The 27,821-nt window shown below is 44.6% G+C and overlaps 1 protein-coding gene across 3 annotated transcripts in view; it reads left to right on the forward strand.

Annotated features, from left to right (window-relative positions):
* CAMKMT (calmodulin-lysine N-methyltransferase) overlaps positions 1-27,821 on the forward strand; it is a 659,144-nt gene that overhangs the window by 18,403 nt on the left and 612,920 nt on the right. For all 3 annotated transcript variants that reach the window (XR_012318072.1, XM_073672051.1, XM_073672049.1), the window contains exons 2-3: positions 6,570-6,745; positions 20,395-20,459. Coding sequence is in view for 2 of the 3 variants with exons in the window: in XM_073672051.1 (XP_073528152.1) it covers positions 6,570-6,745; positions 20,395-20,459 (241 nt within the window). In the remaining variant the exon portion in view is untranslated. The remainder of the gene's footprint in view (positions 1-6,569; positions 6,746-20,394; positions 20,460-27,821) is intronic.

The raw sequence follows: 27,821 nt of genomic DNA on the forward strand, positions 1-27,821 counted from the left end.
GACTGACTTATCTCTTGTCTGTCCTGCTATCTTACCTGCCCCGTCCCGCCCACTGCTGGTGAGGTCAGCTGGCTCAGTCTCCACCCTCAGGTCTAACTTCGATCAGAAGCCCAAATTCTATGGAACCCAATAACTTCTTCTGGGATGGTCTCATGATACCCCCAGGGGTTCCCATGGATTCGGGCCGCCGTAACCGACCTTTTGATATCAATTATGATACCATACGGTCCTCAGGAATGGCTCCGCGCTATATCTTGGCTTCCAGAGCACGTACAAACGTCTACCGCGGAGGCTTGTGTGCGCAATGGCTCCGGGACGCCGTGATATTTTTTTATTGGCCCATCCCACGCAACATGCGTGTACTATTCATGTTTCTATATCTTATGCCTCCATGCTTGTGACAGACAAAGAAACTAGTCCTATGGGACAAATGGTCAGGTACAGATAGACGAAGCACCCCCCCCTGCTGGCTGTGTTTCCTCTCGAAGTCTTTGAAGCTCCTAGCATTCAAGTGTTAAGTAGGCTTCTTATCTTACAGGAGCCTGGATGGGGGGAAACTATCTAGTTGACGTTTTAACAGAAGGTCCCAAGGGTGGGGGCTGCTGAAGTGTGGCCATCCCTGGATATGATTTATCATTACCAAGATGGCGGCTACAGGTTCATCACAGTGTGCAATAGAAATAACCGATTATCATTACTTTTGGATCGCCCCTCATATATATAAAAAAATATATATATATATATATACATATGTATAATACATACACACCGCATGCAGAATTATTAGGCAAATGCATATTTTGATCACTTTGATACTTTTTATACATGTTGTCCTACTCCAAGCTGCATAGGCTTGAGAGCCAACTACCAATTAAGTAAATCTGGTGATGTGCATCTCTGTAATGAGGAGGGGTGTTGACTAATGACATCAACACCCTATATAAGGTGTGCTTAATTATTACGCAACTTCCTTTCCTTTGGCAAAATGGGTCAGAAGAGAGATTTGACAGGCTCTGAAAAGTCCAAAATTGTGAGATGTCTTGCAGAGGGATGCAGCAGTCTTGATATTTCCAAACTTTTGAAGCGTGATCACCGAACAATCAAGCGTTTCATGGCAAATAGCCAACAGGGTCACAAGAAGTGTGCTGGCTAAAAAAAGGTGCAAAATAACTGCCCATGAATTGAGGAAAATCAAGCGTGACGCTGCCAAGATGCCATTCGCCACCAGTTTTGCCATATTTCAGAGCTGCAACGTTACTGGAGTATCAAAAAGCACAAGGTGTGCGATACTCAGGGACATGGCCAAGGTAAGGAAGGCTGAAAAACGACCACCTTTGAACAAGAAACATAAGATAAAACTTCAAGAATGGTTCAAGAAATATCTTAAGACTGATTTCTCAAAGGTTTTATGGACTGATTAAATGAGAGTGACTCTTGATGGGCCAGATGGATGGGCCAGAGGCTGGATCAGTAAAGGGCAGAGAGCTCCACTCCGACTCAGACGCCAGCAAGGTGGAGGTGGGGTACTGGTATGGGCTGGTATCATCAAAGATGAACTTGTGGAACCTTTTCGGGTTGAGGATGGAGTGAAGCTCAACTCCCAGACCTACTGACAGTTTCTGGAAGACAACTTCTTCAAGCAGTGGTACAGGAAGAAGTCGGTATCGTTAAAGAAAAATATGATTTTCATGCAGGACAGTGCTCCATCACATGCATCCAACTACTCCACAGCGTGGCTGGCCAGTAAAGGTCTAAAAGAAGAAAAAATAATGGCATGGCCCCCTTGTTCACCTGATCTGAACCCCATAGAGAACCTGTGGTCCATCACAAAATGTGAGATCTAGAAGGAGGGAAAACGGTACACCTCTCGGAACAGTGTCTGGGAGGCTGTGGTGGCTGCTGCACTCAATGTTGATCGAAAACAGATCAAGCAACTGACAGAATCTATGGCTGGAAGGCTGTTGAGTGTCATCATAAAGAAAGGTGGCTATACTGATCGCTATTTTTTTTTGTTTTTGCATGTCAGAAATGTTTATTTCTAAATTTTGTGCACTGATATTGGTTTACCTGGTGAAAATAAACAAGTGAGATGGGATTATATTTGGTTTTTATTAAGTTGCCTAATAATTCTGCACAGGAATGGTTACCTGCACAAACAGATATCCTCCTAAGATAGCCAAATAGAAAAAAATATTAAGTTTGGATATTTATGAGTCTTTTGGGTTGATTGAGAACATAGTTGTTGATCAATAATAAAAATAATCCGCTAAAATACAACTTGCCTAATAATTCTGCACACTGTGTGTGTGTGTATATATATATATATATATATATATATATATATATATATATATATATATATATATATATATATATATATATATATATATATATATATATATATATATATATATATATATATATATAAATAATTTTTTTATTTATGTATTTGAGACTGTAGATTGTTTTTGGATTCAGGTAATAATTTTTGCACCGTTTGGCTTTTGCAGGCTCTTTCTTTCCTGACACATTCAAACACCGTTATACAAACTCTCCCATAAGACTGTCAGAATGAGCTCACTGATGGATTTTCATTTAACTCATCCTGCAGCCAGCAATAGACAGTGCTACATGGAAGGCTATAAAAGCCAAACGGTGCAAATTTTTTTTATGACGCACCAATTGCAAAAATTGTTTTTAACCCAAAATACATGCATTTAAGTAAAAAAAAAAAAAAAAAAAAAAAAGGTCCCCAAAAGTGGACAACCCCTTTAGCACATGATGGCGATGTTTATTTACAATAAATCAGGAATCTATGGTGTTTGGACCATAAAGGTTGACAGCTGTCATGGAGAGGAGAGTTAACCCACTTCCTATGACTTAACCTGCACGTTGAATTTTTTTAGGAGTAGTGAGCCGCCTCAAGGGCCACTGACCCTTCCTCCTTCCATAGATGCATTGCATGGCTTATAAGCCTCCTTACAGTGACATCTCAGGCAGTCACTCTCCACAAGGAGAAACGTTACCCCTTAGGTCCCAGTCACAAGCCTCTCATACAGCTAAATCAGATCTCATGCTTTGCACTGAGGAGGGGGCAACACCCTGAAACATGTGCCTGCAAATGGAGTTTACAGTTTGGCTTTTATCCTAAGTCATGTGACATGGCTCGTTTAACCCCTTTACGACATAGGGCATATTAGTACGTATCTGTGCCCTGGGACTTATGGACCAGATACGTATTTATACGCCCTGGCGATTTCGCCCGCACACAGGCTGTGCGGGCGCGATCGCCGCCGGGTGTCAGCTGATTGTCACAGCTGACACCCGGTGCTATGTGCAGGGAGTGGTCCCACACCGCTCCCGGCACATTAACCCCCGCAATGCTGCGATCGAAGTCGATCACAGCATTGCGGTAGCAAGGGGAGGTGATCGCCGATACTCGCCTCCTCTTCCGGCCTCCAGCGCTGTCTGCCGCGGCTTCCAGGATGTTGCCATGACGACCCGATGTGGTCATGACAACATCCGGGTCACCAGACAGCAGGAAGATTTTTTTGGACATGCGCAGTGCGTCTCCAAACAATCTTCTCCCTGTCCAGCGCTGACAGCCTGCATGGCACAGGGATTCCTGTGCCATGCAGGCGATCAGACAAAAAAAAGTGAAAGTCCCATAGTGGGACAAAGTAATAAAGTATAAAAACTGTCAGAAAGTGAAAAAAAAAAGAAAAAAAATTGTAAAAATATTTTAAAAAAAATAATCCACCAAAAATAAAAATATAATGTACCCATCAATAAATATTATTGTAAAAAAACCAAAAACAATAAAAGTACACATACTTGGTATCCCGCGTCCGGAACGACCTGACCTATAAAACTGTCCCACTAGTTAACCCCTTCAGTGAACACGGTAAAAATAAAAAACGCAGCAAAAAACAATGCTTTATCACCATACCGCCAAATAAAAAATGTAATAACACGTGATCAAAAAGACGAATATAAATAAAAATGGTACCGCTGAAAACGTCATCTCGTCCCACAAAAAACAAGCCGCCACACAGCTCCATCAGCCGAAAAATAAAAAAGTTATAGCTCTCAGAATAAAGCGATGCTAAAAAAAGTGATGCTAAAAAATATTTTTTTCTATAAAATTGCTTTTATTATGTAAGTGCAAAACATAGAAAAACAATATAAATGTGGTACCACTGTAAAAGTACTGACCCAAAGAATAAAGCTGCCTTATCAATTTTACCACACGCGGAACGGCATAAAAAAAAAAAAAAAAAACAATTCCTGAATTGTTGTTTTTTGTTTATTCTGCCTCCCGAAAATCGGAATAGAAAGCGATCAAAAAATGTCACGTGCCTGAAAATGGCACCAATAACAACGTCAACTCATCCCGCAAAAAACAAGCCATCACATGACTGTCTGCCAAAATCTGGAAAAATTATAGCTCTCAAAATATGGCGATGCAAAAACTAGATTTTACAAAAAATGCGTCTTTTAGTGTGTGACAGCTGTCAATCATAAAAACCCCATATGATTCTGGTATCGCTGTAGTCGCACCGACCCGAAGAATAAAGTCGTCTAATCACTTATACCACACGAGGAACGGCGTAAAAAATAAACTCTCGGGTTAGGTTTGGGCTAGTGTTAGGGCTGGGGTTGGGGTTAGGTTTGGGGTTAGGGTTGTGATGGGGTTGTGATTTTTTTCAAAAGTAAGAAAAAAAGATGACGATATGGCGACTAGTGTTGAGCGCAAGTGCTCGCTACTTGAGTTTGCATCGGGTGCTCTGGTATGCGTGGAGTATCGTGGGTATTTGAGTGACATGCTCGAGTCTCCACCCCATATGCTTCACGGCCAACAAAACTTTGCGGGGATTGCCTGCCATGCACGAGCGATCCCCGCATGTTTTTTTTTGGGTGTCTAATAACCGTGAAACATGCGGGGCAGGGACTTAAGCATGTCACTCGAGCACACGCAGTACATGGTGCATACCTGAGTACCCGATGCAAACTCAAGTAGCGAGCACTTGCGCTCAAGACTAATGACAACTTATTCAATATGATGACCTAATGTTATCAAATTCTGTGTCGTACCTCTGGGTTAAAAATGTTCACTATACCCCTTAATAAAATCCTTGAGGGGTATAGTTTCCAAAATGGGGTCACTTGTGGGGGAGCTCCACTGTTTAGGCACATCAGGGGCTCTCCAAACGCGACATGGTGTCCGCTAACAAATTGAATGGAAAATCGGCTCAAATTGTTAGCGGACACCATGTTGCGTTTGGAGAGCCCCTGTGTGCCTAAACATTGGAGCTCCCCCACAAGTGACCCCATTTTGGAAACTAGACCACCCAAGGCACCTATCTAGATGCATAGTGAGCACTTGGAACCCCCAGGTGCTTCACAAATTGATTCGTAAAAATGAAAGTGTTTTTTTTTCCCACTTTTTCATTTTTACGAATCAATTTGTGAAGCACCTGGGGGTTCCAAGTGCTCACTATGCATCTAGATAGGTGCCTTGGGGGGGTCTAGTTTCCAAAATGGGGTCACTTGTGGGGGAGCTCCAATGTTTAGGCACACAGGGGCTCTCCAAACGCAACATGGCGTCCGCTAATTATTCAAGCAAATTTTACAATCAAAAAGTCAAATGGCGCTCCTTCCCTTCTGAGCCCTGCTGTGCGCCCAAACAGTGGTTTTTCCCCACATATGGGGTATATGCGTGCCCAGGGGAAATTGCACAACAAATTTTGCAGTCCATTTTTTCTTGTTACCCCTGTGAAAATAAAAAAAATTGGATCTAAAGTAACATTTTTGTGAAAAAAGTTAAATGTTCATTTTTTTCTTCCACATTCCAAAAATTCCTGTGAAGCACCTGAAGTGTTAATAAACTTATTGAATGTGGTTTTGAGCACCTTGAGGGGTGCAGTTTTTAGAATGGTATCACTTTTGGGTATTTTCTGTCATAAAGACCTCTCAAAGTGACTTCAAATTTGATGTGGTCCCTAAAAAAATGGTTTTGTAAATTTTGTTGGAAAAATGAGAAATCGCTGGTCCACTTTTAACCCTTATAGCTCCCTAAAAAAAAAAAAAAAAATTTGGTTCCAAAATTGTGCTGATGTAAAGTAGACATGTGGGAAATGTTATTTATTAACTATTTTATGTGACATATCGCTCTGATTTAAGGGCATAAAAATTAAAATTTTAAAAATTTCAAAATTTTCACCCAATTTCCGTTTTTTTTCACAAATAAACGCAAGTGATATCGAAGAAATTTTACCACAGTCTTGAAGTACAATATGTCACGAAAAAACAATCTCAGAATCAGTGGGATCCGTTGAAGCGTTCCAGAGTAATACCTCATAAAGTGACAGTGGTCAGAATTGTAAAAATTGGCCTGGTCATTAACGTGCAAACCACCCTCGGGGGTAAAGGGGGTTAAGGGTCGATATTGACTTTTAGGATTGCAACTTCCAATAGGTGGCGCTAGAGTTCAAGTCCTCTTCCTCTTAGTACATAGAGAGTTCTATACATTGCCTTTTACTAATTTACATGATATATTTGGATTATAGGCCCTAAGAAGAAAATGTCTTGACGAAGAGAATCTTCATATAGTGTCTGTAAGAAGATTTAATTCGTTCCAACTTTTCTCCATAACGGAATTATCTAAGAAGGAGAAAGAAGACGATGAGCGTTCCTGGGTGAAATACACGAGCATCCTCTATCCCGAGTACAGTATATGTTTGAGGTATGGGAATTTTCTTTCATAGGAATTTTTTATTTTTAGTCTGAAATTTTTTTTTTAAACGGTCTGTTACACCACAGCTTCACTATATGGACAAAAGTATTTTGACACCTCCACATCACATTGTACACCCATAGTCACTAATATGGAGTCGGTCCCTCTGCAGCTACAACAGCTCCCGCTCTACTGGGAAGGTTGTCTATAAGAGTTTGGAGGTGTCTGTGGGAATTTTTGCTCATTCACCCAGAAGAGCATTTGTGAGGTCAGACCCTGATGTTGGAGGAGAATCTCCATTCTAGTTCATCCCTTTAGTGTTGGATGAGATGAAGATCAGAGCTCTGTGTGGTCAGTCATGTTCTTCTACACCAAACTCCCCCCAACCATGTCTGTATGGAGCTTGTGCACTGGGGTACAGTAATACTGAAACAGAGGAAGGACTTCCACAAAGTTGGAAGCTACAATTGTCATGCTAAAGATTTTCATTCAGTGGGAAAAAGGGGTCCTGGACCGACCCTTAAAACACAGTCCCATAGCACAATGCAGTCAGGCGGGTAACATTCTCCTGGCATTCACCAAACCAGGACTCCTCCATCAGATGGCAGATACAGAAGTGTTATCAGTCACTCCGCAGAATACGATTTCATCAAAGAGACTGTGGTGGTAGCTTAACACTTCTCCATCTGACACTCAGCACTGTGCTTGGTGATGTACAGCTGCATGCAGCTGCTCGACTGTGAAGTTCCTGGCGGGGGCGCAGTGTTTGTGCAGATGTTAATGCCAGAAGAGGTCTGCAGTTATGGAGTCAGCAGAGCGTTGGTGACTTTTCTGCCCTCTGCTCCTCAGCACTCGGCCCCCTCCTCTGTAACGTTACGGGGTCTCCACTTCGTGGCTGAGTTGCTGCGGTTCCTTCCACTTCTCAATAATATCACTCACAGGTGATGGGGGAAGATTTAGGAGGAAGAACCTGATGTTGTACACCGGGGGGGAAGGGGGAGGAGCCTGAAGTTATACACCGGGGGGAAGGGGTCTGAAGTTATACACCGGTGGGGAGGGGTGAGGGGCCTGATGATGTACATGGGGGGGCGAGGGGCCGGATATTATACTCCAGGGGGGTGATGGGCCTGATGTTATACACCGGGGGGTGGGGCGAGGGGCTGGTTGTTATATACACGGGGGGGTTGGGCGAGGGGCCTGGTGTTCTACACCGGGGGGGGTCGGGCGAGGGGCCTGGTGTTCTACACCGGGGGGGGTGGGGCGAGGGGCCTGGTGTTCTATACCGGGGGGGTGGGGCGAGGCGCCTGGTGTTCTACACCGGGGGGGGGGGGGGGGCGTGGGGCATGGTGTTCTACATTGGGGGGTGGGGCGAGGGGCCTGGTGTTCTACATTGGGGGGTGGGGCGAGGGGCCTGGTGTTCTACATTGGGGGGGTGGTGTTCTACATTGGGGAGGTGGGGCGAGGGGCCTGGTGTTGTACACCGGGGGGGTGGGGCGAGGGGCCTGGTGTTGTACACCGGGGGGGTGGGGCGAGGGGCCTGGTGTTCTACATTTGGGGGGGTGGTGTTCTACATTGGGGGGTGGGGCGAGGGGCCTGGTGTTCTACACCGGGGGGTGGGGCGAGGGGCCTGGTGTTCTACATTGGGGGGGTGGGGCGAGGGGCCTGGTGTTGTACACCGGGGGGGTGGGGCGAGGGGCCTGGTGTTCTACATTGGGGGGTGGGGCGAGGGGCCTGGTGTTCTACATTTGGGGGGGTGGTGTTCTACATTGGGGGGTGGGGCGAGGGGCCTGGTGTTCTACACCGGGGGGGTGGGGTGAGGGGCCTGGTGTTCTACACCGGGGGGGTGGGGCGAGGGGCCTGGTGTTCTACACCGGGGGGGTGGGGTGAGGGGCCTGGTGTTCTACACCGGGGGGGTGGGGCGAGGGGCCTGGTGTTCTACACCGGGGGGGTGGGGCGAGGGGCCTGGTGTTCTACACCGGGGGGGTGGGACGAGGGGCCTGCTGTTCTACACCGTGGGGGTGGGACGAGGAGCCTGGTGTTCTACACCGGGGGGGTGGGACGAGGGGCCTGGTGTTCTTCATTGGGGGGGTGGTGTTCTACATTGGGGGGTGGGGCGAGGGGCCTGGTGTTCTACATTGGGGGGGTGGTGTTCTACATTGGGGGGGCGAGGCGAGGGGCCTGGTGTTCTACACCAGGGGGGTGGGACGAGGGGCCTGGTGTTCTACACCAGGGGGGTGGGACGAGGGGCCTGGTGTTCTACACCGGGGGGTGGGACGAGGGGCCTGGTGTTCTACACCAGGGGGGTGGGACGAGGGGCCTGGTGTTCTACACCGGGGGGTGGGGCGAGGGGCCTGGTGTTCTACATTGGGGGGGTGGTGTTCTACATTGGGGGGGTGGGGTGAGGGGCCTGGTGTTCTACATTGGGGGGGTGGTGTTCTACATTGGGGGGGTGGTGTTCTACATTGGGAGGGTGGGGTGAGGGGCCTGGTGTTCTACATTGGGGGGGTGGTGTTCTACATTGGGGGGGTGAGGAGAGGGGCCTGGTGTTCTACATCGGGGGGGGCGAGGGGCCTGGTGGTGGTGTTGTACATTGGGGGGTGGGGCCAGGGGCCTGGTGTTATACACCGGGGGAGGCGAGGGGTCAGACGCTATATCTTGGTGGTGAGGACCCAAATTTTATATACTGGGGACTGTGAGGTAGTGACTGGGATCGTATACGAGGGATGGTATATATCCCCCAAAATGTGTACAGAGACCTATTAAACCCTTTGGAGTGCATTGGATTCACAGACACACCTGTGGCTGCAATGCAGGAATGAAGGTGAGCATTGACCTGACCAGGTCAATCTGGCTAAGGCAGATTAGTAAAACCCGGCAGGGCCTTCATTTCTTGGGGGAGGCTACAGGAAGGCAGTGGGGCGGCCTCCTCCCTCCAACCCGGGTTTTCCAGGGGCTCTTGCCACAGGTCCTTTAAAAACCCTGCATTAAGGATTAGTGTTGTTCAGTGTTGGGACCTGCTTAGCAGAAAAGCTTGGCGGGCCTGTTAGTAGCTGAACCCATGCCTGGGAAGGCTCTGCACCTGTCAGGCTCTGAGCGGTCAGACGTGGCCGTTGCCCCCGGCAACCGTTGTTATGGACTTGTGTTAACCCGGCTGCGAACTGGAGGACTTTCTGTTTACCTGTAAGTTTTTCTGAATAAAAGCTGCTAATGTTGGACTTGCTTGGGTCACTGCCTCAGTTACTGCACGGTGTGAACACCACCGCCTTACAGGGCAAAGGGGCTAGATTTTATACACTGGTGGGGAGGGGTCTGATGTTGAACTCTGGGGGAGAGTGGTCGGATTTTATATACCTGGGAGCGAGGGGACGGATATTATACACCAGTTTGGACGGGTCAGTTGTTGAACTTCAGGGGTGAGGGGCTGGATATTATACACCTGGGAGCAAAGGGCCGAATGTTATACCCTGTGGGCTATGGGACTAAATGAAAAACCTGAATTCAGTGAGTAACACGTGTGTCCCGATAAATGGAGTAAAGTAGCTCAGCTGCAGGAGCAGCATGGGGGAAATAAGCTGCTGTCAGGTGCCAGCTCGGGGCAAGCTCTGCTTTAAACCATATTTGGCATTGAAAAGCATTTCTCAGGCCAGACTGTAATAGTAAAGATAAAAGCCTCAACTTTATAAAACTGTGACCTAAAAAATAGCCATGATTTTCTTTACGTGTTTTACCGAGAACTTCGCATTGTACCGATTTCTTTTCTGAAGTTGCTGTGCCAAGAATATGACCTCCAGATCGTGTTTTTTTTTATTTATTTATTTTTTATTCAGAAATCTATTCCTGCATTGAAACCTTTCTTTTTACATGACCCTGAGACCATTTATTACCCTCCAAAGAGGAGTCTTAGGTTAAGTGCATCGCACTGGGGACACATTCTGCAGTCGTCATGGTAACAGATGTATATACCGGGAGAATCGGATCATTTCATACGGCTGGAGCCGCGCTGCCTATGACAGTATAATGCACACAATGTCTCCTTTGACATCGTACACATTAGGATGTCAATAATATATATAACTGCGATGTGCACGGCTCGTTCTGTTCAATAGGAAGTCATTATATTAAAAGCAGCAGATGCCACGGCTCAATGACCAATGGTTTCTTAACTGATAGCATAACATTTTCATATTCTGAGGCACAATTCCTCTCCTGTGCCCCCGAGGATATGCGCTAGGTCTGAGAACACGCAGCTCGGGGACATGGCAGAAAAAAATTATACTTCTGCAAATTTTGTGCCCCCCCTCGACTTTATAAAACACACGCTGCTTCATAGAGTACATACATAATACAGTCCGTTTTCTGGACCCCCACCCCTCTATGTTTTTTATTGCAAAAGTAAATAATTTTTGCTTTTGGGTCTCATTAAAAAAAAAAATTTCACCGTTTGGCTTTTACGGGCACGTCAAAATTAAATTTTGACGTGGTCCATGGTTATGAATCAGCTGAGATGTCAGATAAAAGCCACACGCACTCCTGTCAGACCTTCATAGTGAGCTCACTGATATATTCTTAGTTAACTCTTTCTGCAGCCTGCAAAATACAAGCTATAGAAGACAAATGGTGCAAATGTTTTAATGAAGCCCAATTGCAAAAAAGATTTTTAGCCCAAAATACACGCATTTACATAATACATTTTTTTTTTTTTTTGTGACCTCAAAAAATGGACAACCCAGATTTTTTTCACTTTCAAAAATGATGGCCCCAAACGTATAAAAAAAACAAACAAACAAAAAACAGACTGTACTCTCCTTCTTCCGGTCTAACGGTGACTCTCTTCTGCTCCTTCTGACTCTGTTTACTGACTGCAGCGGTGACGTCACGGCTACGACGCACATCACACTGCAGCCGATCACTGAGATTCGCGGCTCTGCTGATATAGACGGCACGAGACACTGAGCTCAGTGATTGACTGCAGCATGATGAGTTCTTCAGTCAATACACACAGACCGGGGGGAGAGAGAGCTTTTTCATGTTTTTTTGAAGGTGCGAATAGAGATGAGCGGTGTTCGACTAGAACTGTTCGCCAATCTCAAATTCGAGCTGTTTTGGGCGGTGTTCGAGTTGTTCGACGAACCCGAACGATTTGCAAAAAATTCGGCTGTTCGAGGTTATGTTCGATAACTGTTCGTGCACCAAAAGCTTGTCCTGCATGTCTGGCGCTATTTAGAGCACCAATCATGCAGGGATTGTCTGCCACTCACTGTAATGCCACAGCCATGGTGGTTGTGGCATTACAGTGTTTGCCCAAATCGATGGGAACAGTGCCAACAGTGAAACATGAAAAGCCGGCAATTCAGCAGCGGCATACACCTGTACCCGACAATTTAGAACCGAAAGAATAGAGCTTCACACATAGATTAGATAGATATAAACATGTCAGCCACATATATACGAAGTACAGTGAAAGTGCTGCTTACTGTACTTGTCATTTAGCGTAAAGGATTTATCAAAAAAAATAATAGTGTTTTCATGCACCGTCTCTTTAAAAAAGCCGGCCGGCAATTCAGCAGCGGTACCCGACAATTTAGAATAGAAGGAATAGAGAATCACACATAGATTAGATAGATAGAAACATGTCAGTCACATATATATGAAGTACAGTGACAGTGTTGATTACTGTACTTGTCATTTAGTGTAAAGGATTTATTTAAAAAAATAATAGTGTTTTCATGCACTGTCTCTTTAAAAAAGCCGGCCGGCAATTCAGCAGCGGTACCCGACAATTTATAACAGACAGAATAGAGCATCATACATAGATTAGATAGATAGAAACATGTCAGCCACATATATACGAAGTACAGTGACAGTGTTGCTTACTGTACTTGTCATTTAGCGTAAAGGATTTATCAAAAAAAATAATAGTGTTTTCATGCACCGTCTCTTTAAAAAAGCCGGCCGGCAATTCAGCAGCGGTACCCGACAATTTATAACAGACAGAATAGAGCTTCACACATAGATTAGATAGATAGAAACATGTCAGTCACATATATATGAAGTACAGTGATAGTGTTGGTTACTGTACTTGTCATTTAGTATTAAAATAAAGGATTTATTATTAAAAAAATTGGCGTGGGGTTCCCCTTAATTTTAGGCTCTAGCGGAGGTTAAGCAGACGGCTGGGGCAGATGTTTGAAGCCTGGGAAGGGGGTAATACCCACGGAGCTTCCCAGGCTACTAATATCAGCCCCCAGCTGAATACATAGCCTTTACTAGCTATTAAAATGGGGGACCCCCCCAAAAAAATGACGTGGGGTCCCCCCTAATTTAATAGCTAGCAAAGGCTAGGCAGACAGCTGGGGGCTGATATTAATAGCCCAGGAAGGGAGCCATGAATATTGGCCCCCTCCCAGGCTAGAAACACCAGCCGTCAGCCGCCCCAGAAATGGCGCATTCATAGGATGCGCCAATTCTGGCACTTAGCCTCGCTCTTCCACGCTGCCCTGGTGCGGTGGCAGGGGGTAATAGGGTTGGGGTTGATGTCAGCTTATAATGCCAGCTGACATCAAGCCCAGGTTAGTAATGGAGAGGCGTCTATAAGACACCCCCATTACTAACCCCATAGTCAAAGTTAAAAAAAACACAAACACCCAGAATAAAGTCCTTTAATTGAAATAAAGACACAATCCTTTATTGTTCTAAATTAAACCATACTTACCGTCACGCCCATTCCAGCTGAAGCCAACGATCTCCTGCAATAAAAGAAAAATAATAAAGCAACCTCATCCTTACCTTTCCATGGTTCCCACGACAGCTTCAGCTCTGCTACATCGAGATGACAGGCTGGACCGCAGCAGAACGCTGCCATCCAGCCTCTCATCCCGCAGACACTGAGAAGCGCAGGCTTGCTTGCGCTGCTCAGCGTCTCTCTGTGACGACATCCAGATGAGCCGAGTTCATGTCCAATGAACTCGGCTCACCTCATGCACGTCACTGACAGCGTGGGAAAATTCTCAAGCTGAAGCGGTGAGTGCAGGAGAATTCTCCCACGCTGTCAGTGACGTGCATAAGGTGAGCTCATGTCCAATGAACTCAGCTCACCTCCTGCACGTCACTGACAGCGTGGGAGAATTCTCCTGCACTCAGCGCTTCAGTGTGAGAATTCTCCCACGCTGAAGCGCTGAGTGCAGGAGAATTTTCCCACGCTGTCAGTGACGTGCATGAGGTGAGCCGAGTTCATTGGACATTAACTCGGCTCATCTGGATGCCCTCACAGAGAGACACTGTGGAGCGCAAGCAAGCCTGCGCTTCTCAGTGTCTGCGGGATGACAGGCTGGATGGCAGCGTTCTGCTGCGGTCCAGCCTGTCATCTCGATGTAGCAGAGCTGAAGCTGTCATGGGAACCATGGAAAGGTAAGGATGATGTTGCTTTATTATTTTTCTTTTATTTCAGGAGATCGTTGGCTTCAGCTGGAATGGGCGTGATGGTAAGTATGGTTTAATTTAGAACAATAAAGAATTGTGTGTTTATTTCAATTAAAGGACTTTTTTCTGGGTGTTGTGTTTTTTTTAAATACTTTACTAGAAATTCATGGTGGTCATGTCTAATATTGGCGTGACCCCATGAATTTCGGGCTTAGGGCCAGCTGATAATGCCAAGCTGGCCCTAACCCCTTTATTACCCAGTGAGCCACCGCATCAGGGCCCTGGATGAGTTGGGTACAGCGCCAGAAGATGGTGCTTCTATGAACGCGCCATTTTCCGGGGTGGCTGCGGACTGCAATTTGCAGCGGGGGTGGCCCAGAAAGATTGGGCCTCCCTGCGCTGCGGATTCCAGCCCCCAGCTGCCTAGTTGTACCTGGCTGGACACAAAAATAGGGCGAAGCCCCACGTACTTTTTTTTTAATTATTTCATGAAATTCATGAAATAATTAAGAAAAAAAGGGCTTCCCTATATTGTTGTGTCCGGCCAGGTACAAATAGGCAGCTGGTGGTTGGGGGCAGCCCGTTCCTGCCTGCTGTACCTGGCTGGACACAAATATAGTGCGAAGCCCCACGTCAATTTTTTTTAAATTATTTCATGAATTTCCTGAAATAATTTAAAAAAATTGAAGTGGGGCTTCGCACTATATTTGTGTCCAGCCAGGTACAGCAGGCAGGAACGGGCTGCCCCCATCCACCAGCTGCCTATTTGTACCTGGCCGGACACAACAATATAGGGAAGCCCTTTTTTTCTTAATTATTTCATGAATTTCATGAAATAATTAAAAAAAAAGTACGTGGGGCTTCGCCCTATTTTTGTGTCCAGCCAGGTACAACTAGGCAGCTGGGGGCTGGAATCTGCAGCGCAGGGAGGCCCAAGCTTTCTGGGCCCCCCCCGCTACAAATTGCAGTCCGCAGCCACCCCGGAAAATGGCGCGTTCATAGAAGCGCCATCTTCTGGCGCTGTACCCAACTCATCCAGGGCCCTGGTGCGGTGGCTCACTGGGTAATAAAGGGGTTAGGGCCAGCTTGGTATTATCAGCTGGCCCCAAGCCCAAAATTCATGGGGTCACGCCAGTATTAGACATGACCGCCATGAATTTCTAGTAAAGTATTTAAAAAAAACACAACACCCAGAATAAAGTCCTTTAATTGAAATAAAGACACAATTCTTTATTGTTCTAAATTAAACTATACTTACCATCACACCCATTCCAGCTGAAGCCAACGATCTCCTGCAATAAAAGAAAAATAATAAACCAACCTCATCCTTACCTTTCCATGGTTCCCACGACAGCTTCAGCTCTGCTACATCGAGATGACTGGCTGGATCGCAGCAGAACGCTGCCATCCAGTCTGTCATCCCGCAGACACTGAGAAGCGCAGGCATGCTTGCGCTCCTCACTGTCTCGCTGTGACGGCATCCAGATGAGCCGAGGTCATGTCCAATGAACTCGGCTTACCTCATGCACGTCACTGACAGCGTGGGAAAATTCTCACGCTGAAGTGCTGAGTGCAGGAGAATTCTCCCACGCTGTCAGTGATGTGCATGAGGTGAGCTCATGTCCAATGAACTCAGCTCACCTCCTGCACGTCACTGACAGCGTGGGAAAATTCTCCTGCAATCAGCGCTTCAGCATGAGAATTTTCCCACGCTGTCAGTGACGTGCATGAGGTGAGCCGAGTTCATTGGACATGAACTCGGCTCATCTGGATGTCGTCACAGAGAGACGCTGAGCAGCGCAAGCAAGCCTGCGCTTCTCAGTGTCTGCGGGATGACAGGCTGGATGGCAGCGTTCTGCTGCGGTCCAGCCTGTCATCTCGATGTAGCAGAGCTGAAGCTGTCGTGGGAACCATGGAAAGGTAAGGATGAGGTTGCTTTATTATTTTTCTTTTATTGCAGGAGATCGTTGGCTTCAGCTGGAATGGGCGTGATGGTAAGTATGGTTTAATTTAGAACAATAAAGGATTGTGTCTTTATTTCAATTAAAGGACTTTATTCTGGGTGTTTGTGTTTTTTTTAACTTTGACTATGGGGTTAGTAATGGGGGTGTCTTATAGACGCCTCTCCATTACTAACCTGGGCTTGATGTCAGCTGGCATTATAAGCTGACATCAACCCCAACCCTATTACCCCCTGCCACCGCACCAGGGCAGCGTGGAAGAGCGAGGCTAAGTGCCAGAATTGGCGCATCCTATGAATGCGCCATTTCTGGGGCGGCTGACGGCTGGTGTTTCTAGCCTGGGAGGGGGCCAATATTCATGGCTCCCTTCCTGGGCTATTAATATCAGCCCCCAGCTGTCTGCCTAGCCTTTGCTAGCTATTAAATTAGGGGGGACCCCACGTCATTTTTTTGGGGGGTCCCCCATTTTAATAGCTAGTAAAGGCTATGTATTCAGCTGGGGGCTGATATTAGTAGCCTGGGAAGCTCCGTGGGTATTACCCCCTTCCCAGGCTTCAAACATCTGCCCCAGCCGTCTGCTTAACCTCCGCTAGAGCCTAAAATTAAGGGGAACCCCACGCCAATTTTTTTAATAATAAATCCTTTATTTTAATACTAAATGACAAGTACAGTAACCAACACTATCACTGTACTTCATATATATGTGACTGACATGTTTCTATCTATCTAATCTATGTGTGATGCTCTATCTTTCTGTTCTAAATTGTCGGGTACCGCTGCTGAATTGCCGGCCGGCTTTTTTAAAGAGACAGTGCATGAAAACACTATTATTTTTTTAAATAAATCCTTTACACTAAATGACAAGTACAGTAAGCAACACTATCACTGTACTTATTATATATGTGACTGACATGTTTCTATCTATCTAATCTATGTGTGAAGCTCTATTCTTTCTGTTCTAAATTGTCGGGTACAGATGCTGAATTGCCGGCCGGCTTTTTTAAAGAGACGGTGCATGAAAACACTATTATTTTTTTTAATAAATCCTTTACACTAAATGACAAGTGCAGTAACCAACACTGTCACTGTGCTTCTTATATGTGTGACTGACGTGTTTCTATCTATCTAATCTATGTGTGATGCTCTATTCCTTCTTGTCTAAATTGTCGGGTACCGGTGTATGCCGCTGCTGAATTTGCCGGCCGGCTTTTTTAAAGAGAGTGTCTTCTGAGCAGTTTGTCAGCTTTTGGACACCTTTGCAGGTGTTTTCTATGTGTTTCTATGTGTTTTTGTTTGCCTGCCATTGGTTTTAACGGTGTTCGACGGTGTTCTAAGGTGTTCGACGAACAGTTCCTCGAACATCCCGGTGTTCGACGAACCGAACCGAACCCGAACACTATGGGGGTGGCTCAACACTAGGTGCGAAGCCCCTTTAAAGCTTTGAACAATGCACTTTTGTGATATTTACATAGGGATTTTCTGAATGTAACGTTGCAATGTGACTCCTCGGTGCTTTTGCCGAAAATGAGACATTAAAACTGCGACGTCATTTTTAAATTCTGCATTTGTGTGTTTCAATGTGTTAAAATCTGGTTCTCCCCCCTCTAGTGGCTGAACCTGATAATTCTGTATAAACCCTCTCCTCCTCACATTGCTAAGCCCGTCTGCTCTTTCCAAGTGACACCAAGATTAGCCCAGATTTTTTATTTTTTTTTGTTGCTGGTGATTTACGAATGCATTGAGATTTGAGGATGTATTGAAATAATTCCCAGATCACTAAAACTCTCCGCTTGATTGGTAAGGAGGCATAGAGAGGCCACAAATAAACTTAAGACCTTAAGCTTCTCGAGGGAGAGCAACGTGCCCGGGGTGGGGGGATTTCCTGTTCACCAGGTGAATTGAGTCCCGCTGAAAAAGCAATCTGAAAAATGACTTGATGTGCGAGGACTTTGTTAGATGGTTGTATTTGCTTTTGACAATGGAGAAGCAGCGAAATTTTGAACATGGGTTACTTAAAAGGAATCTGTCAGTAGTTTTTTTTTTTTTTCTATGTAATCTGACAGCAGCATGATGTAGGGGCAGAGACCCCGATTCCAGCAACGTATCACTTAGTTTACTGGGTGCTGAAGTTGTGATAGAATCACAGTTTTGTTTTGTTTTTCTCCTGCAGATCTGGCAGAGCTCGGAATGCTGGGCTGTGTATAACCCCGCCCACACCACTGATTGGCTGCTTTCTGTGTATGTTGACTGAAAACTGCCAATCAGTAGAGGGGGGTGTGGCTGGACCAGGAGACATGAGACACCTAGTCCTGTAGTGATGATCTCCTGCTGATTAAACACTGATTAATTTTGAAACCGCAACACACAGCCTAGTAAGTGACACATCACTGGAATCGTGGTCTCTGCCCTTACAACATGTTGCTCTCGGATTACATAGCAAAAACCTGTTGACAAATTCCCTTTAAGAATTTTCCAATGGAAGGTAAAAACGGTGTTTCCAGTGGCGCACGGGTCGCAGTTGGCATCAGCAGGTGACAAATGGGAAGTAAAAAAAAAAAATAAAAAATTTCCTCTATAAAGCCTCATTTATTTTGATCTGAACTTTTCTTCTGTACAATTCTCCATATTATTATTTCTTTTTTTTTAATTTAAGTAACTTTCTGGTTTATTGCTTTTTAAAGGGTTATTCCCATCTTCCCCATATTGAAGGTATATCCGGAGCACGTGCCATAAATACCTGATACGTAGGGGTCTCACCTCCGTGCTGCTTCTTCGTGAAACGGGTTTTCCATGGAATATCTATTGTTCCGTAAATATTATGCACCCTAATAGATCCCTCCGCAGATCCTGTTTTTGGTTTTTACCCGATTGTTGCTGGTCTGTGCTTCTTGGTCCCAACTTCGATATACTGAAAACAGCTGAAAAATGTCCAATTTGGCCGATTGCTGTTTCTGGTCACCGTGCAGCCAGTAATTGCTAAGCAGAATTCTTGGCTATTTCTGGTAGGTCTGAGGTTGTACCAGGAAGCGCAGGAAAAGGGAAGATGTTTATATGGGAGAGATTACTGAGGGTGCGTATCACATTTTTTTAAGCAGTCTGAGATAATAAGAAAATGATATCCGTTACCTGTAAACCAATTTCAGTAGTGAAAACAAGCAACTTTGCATATTACTTGTAATTAAAATATCCTCCTCGTTCTCAAGAACACAGGGATTTTTTCAACGTCTACTGCCAATTGCCTAGGTTACCGGCCACCGCTGCAGTCTATCAGAGATGTCTACTCTCCTAGGCAAGGAGCTTGTAGGCGGTTGGATTTAGCCAGATTCTGCACCCCTACTCTCCTCCGATGCTGCAGAGGCAAAATTCGGGTACGGTTGAGTCCTCTGGTGTGACAACGATGCTGGCCGTAACTGTCAGTCAATCTGGAGCACACCGCCCTATGGGAGGGGAGTTGTGCGCTGCCGAAGACCAGATGTTGAGAATAAACTGTGAATGCTTCCTTCCGCTGCCCTTTCTGTAACTCCCATAAAATACTATGGAAAGTGCTGCATCAGCGCCTTTCTGTTGACTTCTTAGACTAGGGGAGGGTCCCAGAGGTGTAATCCAAATCTATTAGACAGATTTATGGCAACGAAAACCTAAATGCGTTATCTTTTACTACGCCACAGTCCCATGTATAAATATAATAGAGGGAAGTGTTCCGGAGTTGATAGTTTCTAACAAAGACCTTATGTCTCGCAGGCAAGTCCACCCCATCCTTGTTGGAATTTTTCTATTTGCAAAAGAGAACAATAGTTTTAAAGCAATTAGTAAATTCCGCTAGTACTTAAAGGGGTTTTCCAGATCTAAAATATAGTCGATTCTAAAAATCAGTGGCGGTCCAACTGCTGCCACTTCTGCTAATCGGCTCTTCTTTGTTTAGGAACAGCTCCGTAGATTTTGTAGTGGCCGAACCTGTAATTGCAGCTTATTTCTGAATACTGAACTGGCACTACAGGCACAGGCACAGGCACTACAAAGACTACAGATATGTAGGGACACGAATGCTGGGAGTCGGACCGCCACCGATCAGGTATTGCTGGTCTTACCGGCGCCTAGGGTATGTTACTGAGTGTTATTATTGATGCTAAATTTTCGGGTACTGGGACTGACAAAGACAAGAACAGAATGTAATTATTTTTCTTATATTCGGGGGGAGGGGGATTTTAGGGGTTTTCAAATATAAGTTTTGAATGTACCTACAATTAATATTAATTGTAAACCGATCTATTATTTCAGGCAAAACCGCGGAGCTTTAAATGTTTCTGACATCCTGACGAGTTTTGACAACACTGGAAACGTGTGTAAGTCCTTTTCTCATTGTCGCAGCATTGTTTTCTCGTCAGGCAGATTTACATAACAAAAGTTGTGCAATTTTATTGTGATAATTTCTTGATACCCAATTGTTTTCCGATTCCTACGTCGCGGCGGATCTGTATAATTCTCGCTGTTTTTTTTGTATTCAGGAGTTATGAATGATCTGCATACGTTTTGACAGGTTTTGCAAGGCATGAATGTGAGGCAGCTGGTACATTCACATAGATTAGGGCGCAGAAAAGCCGGCTGGAATGAGAAGCTAAAGCCTGCTAACTGAATATACGCAAACAGTTTGTATGGCCGCAGGCAAAAAAAAAAAAAAAGCTTTATGAATGGCATATTTATCTCTGAGGTCAAATAAGAGGCAGATGTGCTAAGCTCTGTATAAATATGTCTACATTATACCCGCGATTCTCCAAACTGGGGGAATTCTTCGCTGGGAGTAAAAAAAAAAAAGTTGACGATGATGGGAGAAATCTGTGAGGGTGATGTGACAAAAATAATAGCTGGCGGGTGATGGGCCGAGCGGTAGAAGTGCTGACTATATATTTTCTTGCCCGTACCTGATGTTTGCTCCTTCTCCTATGCATGGATCAGTCACACAATCTAAATTTTGAATGAATTTAATCAGTGTTCCGATCTGGAATGTGTTTATTATGTAGCACTCGACAATCTGAAGTTCAGCTGGAGAACAAACTGCACAACAAAAAGGATCCAGCACTCTCGAGTGTGCAAAAAAGAGGATAAGTCTTTATTAGAAATAGAATTCCGAAAGAGGATAATGTTTTGTTTTAATACTCAGACCTTCATCAGACGGATTGCTATTCAGACAAATAATCGGGAAGAAGCGCTGGGTAAGAAACGGGTAGCAGCACAAATGATCTGTGCTCCTAAATTGCTCGCAGATCATCTGGGCTGCTACCCGTTTCTTACTCAGCGCTTCTAGTTTTTCTAGTAAAGCATTAAGGTTTCGTTCTAATTTTCAGACCTTCATCAAATGGATTGCTATTCAGACAAAGAATTGGGAAAAAGTGCTGGGTAAGAAAGGGTAGCAGCCCAAATGATCTGAGAGTGATCTAGGAGCACAGATCATTCGTGCTGCTACCCGTTTCTTACCCAGCTCTTCTTCCCGATTCTTTGACTGAATAATAATCTGTCTGATGAAAGTCTGAGAATTGGAAAGAAACGTTTTCTATTTTTTTTGGATTCCATTTCTAATAAAGCATTACCTTTTCATTCTAATTCTCAGACCTCCTTCAGATGGATTGCTATTCAGACAAAGAATCGGGAAGAAGTGTTGCGTAAGAAACAGCTAGAAGCCCAAATGATCTTCCAGCTATGTAGGAGTACTGTCATGGGTGTGTCAGATGTGATAGACAGTCGCCCTGCACTTGGTTGCAGAAGATCTCTTCGTTTGGCATTACAGACACCTTCTTAGCTGTCTCACGCTAGGACCCAGTGGCTACTTCCCTCCGGCTAATTGACACCCAGGCTGGGTGTTTAACTACTGGCTGTTGATAGAGGGTGGTGTCGGTGATATTCACATGACCCCTTGTGAAGGCTTGAGCAAGAGCAGTACTTCTTCCACTCTGGAGCTAAGAGGACATATGTTCATCTTTCTGAAGTCGATTAAAAGCTAAGCTATCTTCCCTTGTTTGTTCACCCTTGTGTTGTCTTTAGTTGTCAGTGAGAATCGACTAGCGCTCATCCCCTCTTTTCCCTAGCCAGGGCCAAATGCCAGGGAAAGACAGGGCGAGGTTCCTGTGTGGCGATTGGTGTGTAACCAATATAGGGACTTTAGGGGAGACAGGTGGATTTAAGGTCAGCCTAGGAGGTCTCCACTCCCCCCTTACCCTAGAGTCTGGTCCTCCTTTTCCCCCTTCCCTTCGTGTTGCACTTAGTCTTTCCTACACCTTGCGTGACAAGTACAGATCATTTGGGCTGCTACCTGTTTTTTTACACAGCACTTCTTCCCGATTCTTTGTCTGAATAGCAATCCGTCTGATGAAGGTCTGAGAATTAGACTGAAACGTTATCCTCTTTTTCTGGATTGCATTTCTAATAAAGCATTCTTCTTTTTTGCACACTCGAGTGCTGGATCCTTTTTGTCGATTAGTACATGGAGTGGTATCCTATCCAAGCTCCCAACTACACGGAGAGACGTATATTCTTGTTTTGAAAACAAACTACACCTCCCACAAGTGAAGTGCTGGGCATTATTAAAGTCATTGTCACATATCTCCTGTTCCTTTTGTGGTGTTGTCTTTCTTGCATGGTTACACCATGCTGCTACTACAGCATGATGTTTTTAATGATGTCATCAAGGCTTGCTATTTAAAGGGATTGTCTTGACTGTTCTCACTTTTGCATACAGCCCCTTTAAACCAAGCCAGGCGTCATTCTCATTGGCTAGTGATTTAGGTTTATCCTTCCTGTGCTCTTGTTTTTGTGCATTTTGATTGCTTTGCTCTTGTTCGTGTTCCTGACCTCGGCCTTGTTGCTTGATTACTTTTTTGCCTTGACCATTGTGTCTTACAACTGGGACTTGTAATACTAATCCTGGCTCTTCCTAACTATGCTTCTGACTTGATGTTTGGATGCTATCTATGCCTGAAGTATTTCTGCCTCTGGGCCAGACTTCATTGACGCCAAAGTCCTGACTACTCATCTGGTGGTGACTTCTGGCTCCGTTCCTAATCATGCCTCACAGAACCACTGCTGCCAGTCCATAACTGTTCTGGAGATTAAAGGTCCCCATACACATTAGACTAACATTATGCAAACCCATTGATATTGACTGGTTCGGCCGATTGTCTGGTGTGTATTGGGTATCTAACTCCCTCCCAGCAGATGATGTCAGTTCTGACGGTTCTTTCACCTGCAGCATCCTCCCTCTTCTTCATGTTGTATCAACCAGTCGGAAAGCAACATGAAATAAGTGCCCGTTACTGGACCGCCAGGTCCCATTTCCTGCTTTTGACAGCTCCACTGACTGACTAGAGCAGGGATGTCAAACATAACCGCACAGAGGGCCAAAATGAAAAACTTGGACATAGTTGTGGGACAACCAGCATACAGTATAATGGGCCTTATATAGTCCTCCATACAGAATAATGGGGGCCCCCCATAGTCCTCCACTCAGAACCATGGGGCCCCCCCATAGTCCTCCACACAGAACCATGGGCCCCCCCCATAGTCCTTTACTCAGAACCAGGGCCCCCCCCCCATAGTCCTCCCATACAGAACCAGCCCCCCCCCATAGTCCTCCACTCAGAACCAGGGCCCCCCCCCATAGTCCTCCACTCAGAACCAAGGCCCTCCCCCCATAGTCCTCCCATACAGAACCAGGGCCCCCCCCCCCCATAGTCCTCCCATACAGAACCAGCCCCCCCCCCATAGTCCTCCCATACAGAACCATGGGCCCACATAGGGTGGCGGTTCTGGTGTCGGGGGCCAAATATAACCACTCTGCGGGTCAGATTTGGCCCACGGGCCAAAGTTTGACATGTATGGCCTAGAGAGAATTCTTCTTCTTCCTTCTGCAGCCTTATTGTTCAAGGAGGAGCTGATTAATTTACATTACCATTTCCAAGAAATACTCCTTGTGGCCTTTCTCTGCTGCACTCTTTTATAAACCAGATCACCCCTTTTAATGTCTTAGTTACATATTTCTGCAACTACACAGAAGGAAATATAACATAATTTTGAGAAGCGTTTCAGTTAGTAAGGAATGATCAGACCAATGATGGGTAGCCTTTCAAACGGATCTGTCACCAAATTTCACAATAAAAGCAACATATGTTATTAAATATGCCTCTTAGACCTGATGAGGTTGGTGTACTTACTTTGAAAAATCAATGTCAGAATGACTGTGTAAGCCTTTTTGAACTATGAGCATTTTATGATTCCCGCTCTAGCTTATTTTAATATTAGAAATATACAACAATTCTGCCATGGATCTTTTTTTTTTTTCAAGGTAAGTACATCAGCCTCATCAGGTCTAGAATATCTTTTGAAAAACGTATAGAGTTTTTATTGTGAAATTTGGTGACAAATCTGCTTTTAGTTAAAGGTTTTAGAAGTTGTTGCCTCTGCCATGTGATGGGTATTAACTTGGTGCCAAAAATCGATCAGTGGCCGGACATACACCCCACCATTCCATTTATTCTCTATATGGGATTGCCGGAAAAAGCATGGTGCTGTACTCGGCTATCCCCATAAGTGAGTGTGAGCGTTGGTGCTCATGTCCATTCTCGACAGCAGTCGGACCCCCCCCCCCACCCATCAAGATATCACCTCTCTTATGGATAGGTGATAACATTAAAAAGATGGGAATAACCCTTTAAATATTTGCAGCCACATTTTAATTGCAGTGACCCGTACATCACAAAGTGTCCATCTGACCGTGTATCCCCTGCGTGTGGCTGAAGTCTTACCTGCGTGATGAGGCAGAAAGCAGCAGAGGGAGCTGCAGCCATGTATGAGAGCGGGAAGGTAAGGCCGGGCAGCGTTATACAGGGAGTCCAGCTTTTCATTGTCCTGTTCCTTTGCAGATATTTAGACTGCTGATTTAAGCTTTTTCTTTTGATACATAACTGTAAAAAAAATGCAGAATAAAAAGCTACATTTTCATATAATAGGACCATATAGTGGAAAATCCTAAGCATCTTTGTATATATAGAGAATAATAAAAAAGTTAAAATTATCTTTAAATAATGTTTAAAGACCCAAGCGTACAATTACATTACATTTTTTTTTCTGTGGATCAGTATTAGGGAGACTGGACCTCTGTGTATCTGGATAATGTAAAGCTGCATAGATTTTTCTCCTATGTAATCATCTGAAAAAAATTTGTTTTTCAGTGCATATAGCCATTAACACAAGTATTTTCTATTAAAAGCAAAATTGCTCCCGGAGAAGGCGCCATACAAAATATTTGACGCCTTACAAAATATGTGCTTATGTCTCTTACCATTTTCATCTGGTGAATGACTGACTAATGTGGTGAGTTTATCGGAGGTGGCAGTTCACAATATTTTTGTCCTATTTTAGACAAGTCAGAGTGGGGGGGATCCTGCTGCAGTCAGTTGTGCTACTGCCACAGAGAGGACAGTGAGGAGGAGCCGATGATACTTTTTTTTTTCTGATACAATATATAGAAAATAATTCTTTACGTATTTTTTCAGTTTCATTGTTATGACTGCCAAAGCACATTAACGGTAACGTACAAACCAAGGACACAGTCACCTGAATCTGAAATGTCCCGTTTAGACTAGAAAAAGCTTTTCTGATACCCTGGTCTATCCCTGCTTGACCTCAGAGGTTGGCACCCTAAAATAAACGGCAGCTTACCCTGAATGTCCTTAGCAGCTCCTAGGATTGCTAGAGAAGCAGTCCCCTAAGGAATAAAGGAATCACACACAAAAGAACTGCAACCAACACAAACTACAGCACAGTGAATGAATCCAACAAAGTCTATCACCAACAGGAAACACCAGCAGTGGAAGGTATTGAAAGCTGCACCCGAAAGGTGATAGGACAGACAAACAGAGCAAATGAAAAACACCTGTTACCCAAAACCGACAGGAAGCAAAGATTAACAGAAGTAAAACACCGAAAGATAAGGTGAATCTGCTGTGGCTCAGCAGGAAGAGACGCCGACCACGGAACACAGAATAAAGGGATTGAATCCAGAAGCATGACATTCATTTGCTATATAATCAAAGGAGATTGAGAGGAAATGCTGGAATTCCTTTTTTTTTTTCTTTTTTTTTTTGGGGGGGGGGGGGCTGTGGGGGGGGTTAATGCCTGTGTAATCCTACAGAGGGATAAACAATATGGGCTAGTCTATCTGTCTGCTTTTATCATTAGTTTTTAGGTTTAGTGTTCCTCTTAAAAAAATTTGTCTGGAATCGCAAAAAAGTGTCTGCGTATGTTTTTGCAAAATACCGCAAGTCTTGATTTTTAGGGTTTGAGATCATCCTCGTTAAACTGAAGGGGACTGAACTGCAATACCAGACATGTGTTAATTGAAAAGTATGGAACTATTTGTAGAAAAAGTAATATTAATCCAGGATAAGCCCTTCCCTTCATGTGGCGTACATATATGGCGCTAGGTGTGGGCCTCTAACACAATGTGGCTTACTTGCATGTGGCTGGGATGTTGTGGAATTAGTAGTAAGTGTTGGCTGTCACATACAGCCGATACCTAGCAGGTGCACAAAAGCCCAGAATTCAGGGAGCTGTCTGTAAAATTCTACTTGAGTCCGAAGCCAATAAAATATACATACAGAGCCTGATTAATCCACCCAACTCGTCTCAGATTTTCGTCTGTGATTACACGGGCTCTCTATATGGATTTTAATTGTTTTGGAATAAAGCTGAATTTATGGAAAACTCCCTGGATGTTGGGCTTTTGTATACCTATGTCGTTCCCCATCTTGGGGCTTCCAGGTTGCGCAGGAATGGTGAGCTGACAACGCTTTTGCCATATATTGCTGACGCCATGCGGTGTCTGCCGGGTTCAGAGCTACCTCTAATCCAGGCTGTTTACCTAATGAGGTCTGAGCATACCATGTTTTATAGATGCAGACGTATCTGCTGAGGTTTAGAAGCAAAAGACAGTTGAGGAAAATGTCTGCAGTGTTTTCCCTAAAGTGTCTTGTGTTTTGTTTTTGTGACGTCTTTGCTGCTGGCATTTTGGCATTTTTTTCTAACTGTATATAGTGTATAAACGAAAAACCTAAAAAGATGATCTGGAGTAGAAGTTGGTGTACATGCAGCATGTAGGCGCATGTTCACACTGGCCACTAAACAGACAAAATCCAAGAAAACATAATAAGCAAATACCTTGCAATAAATAAACAGCAATAGTGCATGAAAATCACACAGGGTGCTTGGTTAACATAATTTTGATCAAAAAATCGTAAAGTCCGTTCTACCATGCCACGGTGACCCTATTCAGGACGGTCCTAACCTCAAGTATTTGTCCAGCTCCAAAAAAAAAAAAAAGTGGCAGGCCACATATATATATAATATATATATATATATATATATATATATATATATATATATATATATATATATATATATATATATATATATATATATATATATATATATATATATATATATAATATTATACGGAAGTCTCCTAAGGAATGGTGGGGGTCACTTTTATTTTAGCTGCGTCACGGCTTTTCAAGCCTTAAGCGGTGAAAAAGTACACGTGCTCCTCACAAAATTAGAATGGCATCAAAAAGTTAAAGGGAATGTGTCACCCCCCCTCCCCCCCTCCCCTGGGCGATATCAGACCTCTACTATGCCCATAAAGGGTATAGAAAAGTAAA

This window comes from Phyllobates terribilis, unplaced genomic scaffold (genome assembly GCF_046119375.1).
Source record: "Phyllobates terribilis strain yellow unplaced genomic scaffold, ASM4611937v1 Scaffold_3__8_contigs__length_932513732, whole genome shotgun sequence".
Classification (NCBI taxonomy): Eukaryota; Metazoa; Chordata; class Amphibia; order Anura; family Dendrobatidae; genus Phyllobates; species Phyllobates terribilis.